This window comes from Cannabis sativa, chromosome 3, assembly GCF_029168945.1.
Source record: "Cannabis sativa cultivar Pink pepper isolate KNU-18-1 chromosome 3, ASM2916894v1, whole genome shotgun sequence".
NCBI classification, from domain to species: Eukaryota; Viridiplantae; Streptophyta; class Magnoliopsida; order Rosales; family Cannabaceae; genus Cannabis; species Cannabis sativa.
In genome coordinates, this window is record NC_083603.1 from 2575400 (window position 1) to 2587214 (window position 11815).

Here is an 11815-nt window from a genome sequence, read left to right on the forward strand (position 1 = left end):
TTCACTAATTAAAGATTGTCACTTGTCAATTTACTTGATACTTACACAGTATCCACAGAATTCAAAATTATAACTTAGCTATTATTACAATGAAAAATTAAATATAAGTATTTATTTTTAAGCGAGAGTTAAACTTAGATATTTATACTGTAAATTACTTTTATTTTTTTTTACATTTTTACCATTTTGGTCTAAATTTAGAGAAAATTACCAAAATATATTTTGTTTTCTGTTTTATTAAAACCTATTTTGTTGTTTAGTGAACATGATTTCTTTGGTCTTATAATTCATGCATGTAAAATTTACTTGCCGGTATGAGGAATGTTTTTATTAGTTTTATCAAGCGGACAATTAATTCGGCGGCTCATGCATTTGTTAGACTATTTTCAATGAGAGATATAAAAGTTGAGTTTGAGTGATTGTTTATGTACTAAAATATGCTCCCTAGACTTTGATATCTACTAAATTATGCTCCTCAAACTTTGATATGTACTAAATCATCCTTTCTAAACTTTCATCCATGTTAGAATTTTTTACTAAAATTAGACAAAAGTCCTTAAATTTAACAATCTTAATAGTTCAGGAAGAATTTTTAACGCCCAAAAAATTCAGTGAGCATGATTTAGTACATGTCAAGGTTTGAGAGAAAAAAATGTTAATTAGCCTTATAAATTTATAGTTGTTAGCACATTTTTTTTCTCGATAACTATAGAAATAAGAGAGGTTGGGAACGGAAAATAAGTGAATAACAATCCATTTTACAATGGTTCAATCATTAATGAGACATACTTCATTTTAATCACCTGACATATTTCTTAATCTTTATTAAAAGTGTATAAGCTAGGAAGTGTATCGTCCTGCATTTTTGTTTAAACACATGAATAATAATAGTTATAGTAAATTTTTTATTAATTTTTATAAAATTTAAAATAATTTGTTGTCCCAATATTAGTATTCAAACAATTTGTTGTAAACACGAATTATAAATTTGTTACAATATTAAATTGTTCAAAATAAAAAACCCCCTTACTATACTATAGATTTTCCCTAAATATAAAGATAATTGGTGAATCTATAATGTCTCTTTAATGTAATTTTCCAAAAAAAAAAACTTTTTCTTTTCTATGGAGAGAAATTGAGAATCATATATTATGTGTTCACTCACAAAATAAGGCTAAATAGAGGGTCATCTCCACAAACAAAGGCTTTGAATAGTTATAAATTTATAATTATATTCTCCATATCCAATTTCAACTTCTATATTTGGTTTAGTTTCTTCAATTGCTTCCAATACATACATCATCATATTATTACTAATATATATTTTTACTTAAAATTCTCCTCATTCAAAATGGCACACACATACTCCTTCCAACTTTTGTGGATGGTGAGTTTGACATCTCTTCAACTCAACTTCGAATATGCTTTGCTTACAAAAACAACAAAAGTACAAAACACAAAGAATAAAGAGAACTATTATGCTATTACTTAAGATCTCAACCACTAACTCCTTTACTTTGTTTGTCTCCTTTTTTTCTTTTTTAATATATAATAAATGTTAGATCTAGTATGAACAATTATATAGACACAAGAAAGTTGAGAGCAAAATTATATTTATATATATTGTGTCATTAATTTCAAACATCTCATAAAGAGAATAAATTTGACAAAAGAACATCATGTGTGGAAGTGTCACAGGGAAAAGACAACATTCCAAGCACTTCCTCTTTGTCAAAAAAAAAAAAAACATAGTAAACAAACCAGAACAAAAATAAATTTGAAAAGAATATTAAAAAAATATAATAATAAGAGCAAATGAACACATTCATTGCTATGATGCAGTACTTATATATAGGAATAAGGATTGATTGGTTCTAGTAGTAGTTTTGAGTTGTTTGTAGTAGTATATAACCACCAAAGGTAAGATAGTGATTTTCTCCTTTCATGGTTTTTTAGTTACAATGAAGTAAAATGTAAAAGGACACCTTTGTTTCTCTCTTTCTGTCCCCCGATTTGTCTTGCTCCGGCTACCGCCTCAGACTCTCAACTATGTAGTCAGCATACAGATCCCTACACAAAATCATCCCACATTATAATCTAAGAAGAACAATATAATCATCATGATTGTTATCGTAATCATAATCATAGGACACTTACATTGAATGTTGGATTGCTTCATAGGCTGCTGAAGCTGGAAGAAAATCATTCACTGCAACTTCCTTGTTCTCATTTTTCTTGTCTGTTTAGTTTTGTCAAAGGTTAATATTTTGATGTCATAAACAAATCCCAAAGGAACAAAATTTTTATCACCCTTTGAACTCTAAAACAAAAATTAGTTAGCTTACAGTCTTCAAAGAATCGGCGGATCTCAGCCAAACGATGTGGGGGTAGCTCCTTGATATCATTGAAGTGTCTGTACTCAGGATCATCAGCACAAACAGCAATGATCTTATCATCTTTCTCACCCTGATTTCATACCATACAACAAAACACAAGATTAATAATTGGTTATAGACAAAAAAGCAACAAGAACAATTGATACATGTCCAAAATTCACCTGATCAATCATAGGCATCAGTCCAATAGCTTTAGCCCGAAGAAAGCATCCCGGAAGTACTGGCTCCTGTGAGTCAAAACACATCAAATTCAAACCCCAATTTCATAAGAACATGAAAATGAGAATGAAAGAGAGGTGGGGTATCTACCTGCATAATGATGAGGACATCAATGGGGTCATTGTCCTCACAAAGAGTACGAGGGATGAAGCCATAGTTATGAGGGTACACAACCGATGAGTAAAGAATCCGATCAACCTACAAACAAACACACAAACCAAAAAATGAATCCATGTTTGACATAAATGATTATCATTCAAAATTTGACTTTGACATAAAAGAAAGAAAGAAATACCTTAATCAAACCAGTCTTTTTGTCAAGTTCATATTTCACCTTACTTCCCTTTCCAATTTCAATAACCTGAAACAAAATTTTGCATTTTTTTCCTTCTTCATAAGAACAATGTTCAAAGTTCAAACAAACAAAACACAAAAACATAACTACGAAAATTGTATGCTTACACAGTTGAAGACAGTTGGAGCACCAGGTCCTGCATTTCATGAAAATAACAAAAAAAGAGGGTTAGATTATAATGAATATGAATATTGATATTGGGTAAAAAATCACAGAAGAACAAAAACCATACCAATCTCAAGATCATGCCATGGATGAGCAGCAATGGACCTCCTACTCATAGATGAAAGAATCCTCTCATTCAAAGGTGGATGTCCATTATGAGATGAAACAGCTGGCTTGTGAGGTGTTTCAATCGGAGGACTCATTCTCTCTTTTCTCTGCTCAAATCCATTCCAAATATCACAAAATCAAAATCATTATACAAATATACAGATCCATATATAACCAGATCCAATTCATTAAAAATGCACCAAAACACAAAATAAGAATCAACAAATGTAAAAAGCTAAGGACATTAGTAATTGTTTTACCTGAAACTAAAACTGAAGAAGAAGAAGAGGAAGAAGAAGAAGTAGATCTGGATTGAATGGAGCTTCAGCTAGCTCAGCCCTATTTTCTGTTGTGTTCTTAGCTCAAAAATCCAAAAGCAATGAATAAATGGCACACATTCCCGCTTTCTTTCTCCTTCGCCATTTAAAGACCTTGAATTTTCCATTTTTCATTTTTATTTATTTATTTATTTGATTTTAATTTAAGATTAATTAGAATTTTTGTTCCGAACTTTGACATGCATGAAATTATGTCTTTAAATTATTAATGTGATTAAAAATTCTCTTAATTATTGAGATTATTAAATTGAAGGATTTTTATTTAATTTTAGTAAAAAAAATCTAACATAGATAAAATTGAGAGAGGTTCATTTGGTATATGTGAAAGTTCGAGCGACATGATTTAGTAGATATCAAATTTAATACATTAGATAAAAAAATTTAAATCCAACAAGTCAATAATTTTTAAAAAAAATTAACTAATAGAAAAATTTAGAAAGTATAAATTACATCATGTCAAAATTTAAAAGAAAAAATTCTTTTGGTTAGATTTAATTGGACTCTTTCATGCGGAATTCAAATTAAAGAGGTTTTGTCTGATTCTTTGTCTCTAGTCACAGCTATAAATAAAGGAAGGGTTTTTTTCAACGAGCTGGGTGTGCTACTTGAGGATGTCATAGTTTTATTGTCTAAACTCGTAGGAGTAGTTTTGTCCCATGTGGCTCGGGATGCGAATTATGCAGCACATGGTTTGGCAAAACATACTCTTCAGTTAGACAATGAGCTATCCTGGTTTGAGGAGGTGCCGCCACCAATTGTGAATTAATGTTTTGTTAATTATGTGTAATTTGGATCACCGCGTAAAAAAAAATTCTTATTTAATAATGCTTCGTACGTTGCATCTAATACAAAAAAAAATAGAAATAAAAAAGGAAAAATAAAAACGTATATTCCGCGAAAAGAGAATTTTGAGAAGGTGATTCCAGCTGTGTAAATAGATACGTACACGTGTCGGTGACTGATTGGTTAAGCCAGAGAGATTAAGAGGCCTAACAGTCAGTCACACCATCTTAGCAGTGAGTCGTGTGGCGCAGTTTCGTTTCGTCGGTGAGTAGTCCATTTTACGTTTCGTGAACGGGTTTGTTTCAGTGCGGTGGAGTGTAGACGTCATTGGGTGAGATCGACACGTGGGCCAATCGTATTGTTGGGTTCAGATTTTGTGTTATTAAAACGTGGAGTAAGAGCGCGTGTATAGAGGAAAGGATAGAATTAGAATAGGTAAGCAAAATCCGAGTAAGTGCTGAGTGGGAAAATGGGATTACCAATAAATAATTTTAGAAAATTCACTTCTATTTATTTCGATATAGGGGAGAATAATTATTTAAAGAATATTATTATTGGACACTTGTATTTAGCATTTTTTTTTTTAATTATATAAAACTTCATACTTAATTTTAATAGTAGTGGTATGATACTGAAAAGGGTGTAAGATGGGTATTAGGCACCAGTGATGTCTTTTAACATTTATATTATTTAAGATATCTTTTAAAATTTTGAGATTATAAGGTTCAAACAGTATGTTGCACATGTAATTCTTTTATTTTATATGCATGTAAAATAAATCGTTTGAACACTATTTTCGATATTGTAAATTATTTTGAATTTTTTAGAGTTTTGCAAGTTATCTTAAATAAATATAACGTACATGATTATAAGAAAAATTAAACTAAAATATTTATGTGATAACGAAATAAATAAGGGGTGCGTCGGTCGGTGCTTACTTTTTAGGAACGTGTATTGTAGAAGCACTCATTTTTATTAATTTTAATAAATTATCTAATTTTTAATTAACTAAATCTACCAGTCTTCTTAAATTTTGGTTTTTTGTTGGATAAAAGTCCCACAAAAGAATTGTCTTCTCATTCTACATGTTTTGATTTGTTTGAGAACGCGTTCTTCATTGATTTTGGTTTGAAATTTGACCATTTAGCTTTATTAATATTATATAATAAATATATAAATATAAAGAACAAGTCACTCAATTTCTAGAAGCTAAAAAACACACAAATAGACTAATTCCTTACTTTTATCTTTAAGAGGTTAGTTAAGTAATTAATAGTAACATTATGTAATTAAAACTTTTCAATTCTTTAATCACATTCACATGTTATGTTAAGTGTACTTCCAAACATGTTAAATAATAATTTAATTTCTATTTACAATCACTAATTTGACATCCAATGCTATAGAACATACAAGTAAATGATTATTGAAAGGAGGAATGTTAAACTTTGTCAAGATTATAAGAGACATAAGCACTACAACCAATTCCAAAAGACTAACAAGATTTATTAGAGTGTTGTCCGAAGAATTTAGACAATATCAAAAATTAAGAATATTCGAATTGAATAAGAATACCCACATGCATAATTATGAGTATTCACTTAAATGGATGAATATTCAAAATAAAACAAAAATTAATATAATATAAACAACAACAAAATAAAAAGACAAAAAAAATTAGTTCAACTAGAGCTCAGTCTGTTTACTCCATTTTAGAAGAAATTGTGATTAGTCTTATTCAGATTCTATCACTCTTTTACATACAAAGTAATTGATTCTTCAATTTACATAATCAGTTAAACGATAGGACCGTTATTAATTACACTTAATTAAAATAGAAAAATGTAAATAATGAAAGAATAATTTCGACTGCTCTTATTTAATATCCGAACAGGTGCGACTATGTAAATCGTACATTGGTCGTTCACATTCTGAGTAACACATGAATTCGCAGGTTTGCTGGTGTTACTCTCATATCAAGTTTGACTCATCCAGGAGAGCATAAACCTAGGGTTTTATAGATGTGCAAAGCTATTGAGGTTTTATAAAATAAAATGCTTGCGACAATACTGATCATGTATTGGACATTCATGTACTATGTACTGACAACATAGAACTCGCGAGTTCAAGACGAGATGTCACACATATTAGTCATTCGGACCAATTATTGTAAAGATACGGTCTTTACTTAGGTTGTAGGAGAGAACTATCACATCATTGCTTATAGTCGATATATGTCGTGACTGTGCTGACTTCTCTCTACGTCCCACTTTTATTCTCTTCATTATGCATCTAGACCCTGTCTCGATCGCACCTTCTCGCATGTTTATATTATGCAAGGATAACCCAATTGGGATTGGTGGTGTAAACAAATCATCCTTTTCCAACTGGGAACTGGATCCACCTATCAATGAAATACAAGGTACTCGTTATTCTAGGTGAAAAATTCATCCTATAACAAATCATTGATATAAAGCATCAATGGTCCCTAGCAATACCTAGAGGTGTTGCCTTGTAATTGGTTAGCAATATTCTATAATAATTATTAAATTAAATTGATCCAAGACAAAAAAGTTTCCCCCCTGAACTTAACCGAAAGCACCTTTTGGAAGAAATTGTGGTCTCTCAAGGTGCCTCCCAAGGCCAAAGATTTGATGTGGAGGGCGGTCTCTAATTGTCTAGCTACAAGGGTCAATCTTTGCATCAAGAAGGTGTTGACAGATAGTGTTTGTCCCTTGTGTGGTATTTATGCTGAAACTGAAATACACCTATTTGTGACATGCCAATTCGCAAGCTCTTGTTGGGAAGAAGGTGCTGTTGCAGATGCCAGCCGAAACAATAGCACCCTTCTGCAATGGATGTCCTTCAATGCTCACAGTAAAGACAATGAAAAGCTCAGCCGAATAGTCATGCTTTGTTGGGCACTATGGTCGGCTAGAAATGATCTAATTTGGAAGGCTCGTGTTCGAAATGTAAGTGATGTAGTTGCTTTTGCTTCCTCAAGTCTTGATCAATATGTTAAAGCTCAAGGTAAAGGAAACATTCCTTCACAGTCACCCCTCAAAGATGGTGATGGTTCGGAGCTTTGGAAAAAACCGTTATCAGGCATCAAGCTTAACGTAGATGCAGCTATATTCGACCGGGATTCAAAACATGGATTTGGTTGTGTGGTGAGGGACTCTAGTGGAGAAATGCTCTCGGTTTTTGCTGGTGTGAAACTCGGCAAAGTCTCCCCGGAGTTAGCTGAAATTATTGGCATAAGAGAGGTCCTCAGCTGGCTCAAGGACCGCGGGTTCACGGACGCTGCAGTAGAGACGGACAGCTTGGTCTGCGTTGAGGCCATTCGTCATACTGCAAGCTTCAATTCTGGTTTCGGTTTGGTTGTGGAGGACTGTAAAATTTTGCTAAAAAATCTGTCACATGTTTCTTTGTTTTTCGTTAAGCGTTCTGCGAACCGTGCCGCGCACTTTGTTGCCCGCCACTCTATTACTCTCGCTGAATGCATGTTCTCAATTAATAGTGTTCCCCTAGAGTTGTTATCCATTCTCATGAGCGATAGCTCCTCTTAATAAAGTACACTTTTATTCAAAAAAAAAAAAAATTATTTGAGATTTAATACTTAATGACACCAATAATGACATGACATTTTTAGGTTGTGCTAACTAGGCACTACTGCCTTTATTATTTTCTCCACTTATTAACTTGTAGGCTATTTTGAATTTTGAATTAGTATAATTATAAAATTGTGATCTTTAAACTTTTTCACTCGTCAAAATTTTTTCTTGAAGTATTCAAAATATGTTGAAATATAGTATTTTCTTAAGCTTTATATCAATATGATAATTTAAAAATTTGAAAATTTTATTTTCTTATAAATAAATAAAAATAAATAATTTTAATTTTCTATTGTTAATTGTTGATTAAAAGATAAATTTCTTAAATTTAAAATTAATTTTTTATTTAAGTAATACATATAGTGCTTATGTGGAAATGACACAATCAACCACATCAACACTTTGTTAGATCGACAAAACTTAACAAAAATTCTACATTTCAACATTGTAAATATTTTCTCTTTCAAAAAAAAAAAAAAAAAAAACATTGTAAATATTTTGAAAGAATTTTTAACAAACAAAAAGTACAATTTGATAACAATAATAGTCCTTTCAAAAAAAAAAAAAAAGATAACAATTATAGTTCAGTAGATAAAATCACCAAATAACTTAATTTATATAATTAGAGCTTTAAATTAGTAAATTTTGTATTCTAAGGGGCTTACTATCTTTATGACGTGACGTTTTATAATTGATTAGTAGTTATTTATAATTTTTATTAAATTAAAATAAGTAAGATTTGATATTAAATTATACTAATAATAATATTACATATCTCATACGATACTAAATTATACTAATAATAATTTTTATTAAATTAAAATAAGTAAGATTTGATATTAAATTATACTAATAATAATAAGCTGTTAATGGAGTGTGTTCGGTCAGCCTCTTATCACATTGTTCATGGTGGTAAAAAGATGGGTCCTATTTTCCCTCAAAGAGGCATTCGACAAGGAGACCCTTTATCGCCATACATCTTCATCTTGTGTGCGGAAGGCTTCTCGGCTTTGATTAGGAAATATGAATTGAGGGGGTGGCTTCATGGATGCAAAGTGGCAAATGGCGCTCCTCGGGTGTCACACATGCTTTTTGCGGATGATAGCTATCTCTATTGTAAAGCCACAATGGAGGAAGCTTCCAAGGTTCGGGAATTGCTTACTATATTTGAACATGCTTCGGGACAACAAGTCAACTTTGGGAAATCCTCAATTTTTTTCAGCAACAACACCAATATGACTACTCAAAATCGAATCTGTGCTTTTCTTCGTATGGTGATGGCGGATGAAAATAGCAAGTATCTTGGGTTGCCAAGCACCATGGGAAGGAACAAAAATGCTGTGTTGGGTTATCTCAAGGAAAGAGTCCGAAAGAGAGTTCAGAACTGGGATTCCAAGTTTTTGTCTAAAGCGGGAAAAGAAGTTTTAATTAAAACGGTGGCTCAAGCTTTGCCAAGCTATGCAATGAGTGTCTTCTTGCTTCCGGTAGATATCAGTCATGATATGGAGCAACATATGGCGAAGTTTTGGTGGAAAACTTCAAATACTAAAGACAAGGGGATCCATTGGATGTCATGGGATAAGCTATGCCAACACAAAAGTGTAGGAGGAATGAGCTTTCGAAATTTAAGAGACCATAACATTGCTTTGTTGGGAAAGCAAGGTTGGAGGTTGCTTTCCAACCCGCACTCTTTGGTTTCAAGAATTTTTAAAGCTCGCTACTACCCGAATGGTAATTTTCTCACGGCAACTATTGGTAATAATCCGAGCTTTATTTGGCGTAGTATCTTTGAAGCTCAGGATGTAATTCGGATGGGGACTCGATGGAAGGTTGCGGTAGGTAGTAATGTACCTGTCAAGGGTGAGCCGTGGTTGATAGGAGAAGAGAATCCGTATGTTACTTCAACGCATCCAGCTTTGGATACAGCAGTAGTGAGTAATTTAATGGAGATTGAGGGAGGAAACTGGGATATGGAACTGCTGCATGATTTGTGTAACAGCAGAGATGTTGCAGCAATCCTTGCTGTACCAATTCTGCAAAATATTGCAGCCGACGCACTGGTGTGGCACCACGAATTGAGTGGTTCTTATTCCGTCAAAAGCGCGTACAACCTGATCCAAAAAACAAAGGGGGCCTGGAATGAAGTCGAAGCTTCAGCCTTTTGGAATGAACTTTGGCGGTTAAAAATACCTCCCAAAGTTAAAAATTTAATTTGGAGAGGGGGTACCAATTGTCTCTCAACAAAAGTCCAATTGATTACTAAAAGAGTTGATATCAATAGCCTTTGTCCAGTGTGTGGTATGCACAATGAAACAATTATGCATGCCCTTGCTTATTGTCCTATTGCGGCACAATGTTGGGAAAAGGCTAATATAGCGACACCAGTTCAGCAGGAAACCAGTTTTAGGGACTGGTGTGTGGCTGTTTTTCGCACAGCAGGGACTGAAAAAAGGCGCCTCTTTTGTGTTTTATGTTGGGCTATATGGGGTGCAAGGAATGGCAAAGTTTGGAAGACTAAAAACTCTAATGCCTCATATATTTTTGCATTCTCCACATGCTATCTTGATCAATGGAATTCGGCTCAAGCTCCTTATTTGGAGACATCACGGACAAGTTTAATGGCCGGGGATGGTTTAGACCGTTGGTGTGCACCTAATGCTAATGAAATCAAGGTTAACGTGGATGCATCGATATTTGAGAGTAATAGTGATTTTGGTTATGGAATGGTGGCTAGAGATGAACATGGTTTTTTGGTAGAAGGTGTCTCAAAGCTTTGTCATGGACATGTACGGCCGGAGTTAGCTGAGGCTATTGGAGTTCGTGAGGCTCTAAGTTGGATCAAAAATAAGCAATGGACTCAGGTGACTCTTGAGACAGACTGTTTGGTGGTGGTACAAGCAATTCGTAATCCAATTCGCATGATCTCTTTATTTGGTGATGTGATTAGAGAGTGTCAAAACTTGCTTGTAGATTTAAGGGGTGTTTCTATTTCTTTTGTGAAACGGTCAGCAAATTTAGTAGCTCATAAGATTGCTAGAGCTGCTATTTATTACCCTGATCGTGTTTTCAGTATGGGGGATGTCCCAACTGATTTGCTACCATGTTTGGTGGCTGAATTTGGAAGTTAATAAAGTTTGATTACTTTCTTCAAAAAAAAAAAAACCATGAGTATCATCCTTTAATTTTTTTTCATATTATTATGGTTGGTATCTAAATCAGATGAGCATGAGCATATTCCAACGTTGCTTCATTTAATGTGCTTTTATATATTTGCTTTGCTTATGAGTAAAGCCTCTTTTTTCTATTGGGACAAAAATCTATATATCTTCATTTATGGTTCTCTTCTTATATACGTATTCCATCCAAATTCCTTCCATATTTTCTGATCACAACAGAAAAGAAAAAAAAAAACGAATAATCCTATAGTAATATATAGATTCTGATTCTGATGCTTAGTTTTTCAAATAAATAATAATAATATAAGCATTGTTATTGAATACTAATAGCGTTTAACACTTTTTATAGGTTACATTCTATAATTAATTACCAGTAATTCTTAAAAGCCACTATAAAAAATTTAATTTTTAGTCACAACAAAACTTGTAACTAAAAGTAAAAAAAGTTGTGACTAATTATAAATTATTATTCATATGTTGTGACTAAAAGGTCTATGACAAAAGGTATTAGTCACAAAATTTACACTTTGATGTGACTAAATGTATTTTTAGTCACAATACTTGTTGTGATTAAAATTAAATTAGTGACAACTTGTATATAAAGACTATGTTTTTGTCACAAGCAGTAGCAGATCTAGGATTCAAAGTGAGGGGGGCCGCC

The 11815-nt window shown here is 32.6% G+C and overlaps 2 protein-coding genes across 2 annotated transcripts; one reads left to right on the top strand and one right to left on the bottom strand.

Annotated features, from left to right (window-relative positions):
- Nucleotides 1-1596: 1596 nt before the first annotated feature.
- Nucleotides 1597-3731, bottom strand: LOC133036321 (soluble inorganic pyrophosphatase 4). Its single transcript, XM_061112920.1, has 9 exons — nucleotides 3504-3731; nucleotides 3203-3350; nucleotides 3078-3106; nucleotides 2911-2976; nucleotides 2706-2813; nucleotides 2558-2623; nucleotides 2346-2466; nucleotides 2158-2239; nucleotides 1597-2070 (listed from the first exon to the last, which is right to left on the bottom strand). The coding sequence occupies exons 2-9, from the start codon at nucleotides 3336-3338 to the stop codon at nucleotides 2028-2030; spliced, it is 651 nt and encodes a 216-aa protein (XP_060968903.1). The 5' UTR covers nucleotides 3339-3350; nucleotides 3504-3731; the 3' UTR covers nucleotides 1597-2027.
- Nucleotides 3732-7018: 3287 nt separating this feature from the next.
- On the top strand, nucleotides 7019-7933 carry LOC133035537 (uncharacterized). The gene has a single exon (XM_061111381.1). The coding sequence runs from the start codon at nucleotides 7019-7021 to the stop codon at nucleotides 7931-7933; it is 915 nt and encodes a 304-aa protein (XP_060967364.1).
- Nucleotides 7934-11815: the final 3882 nt, after the last annotated feature.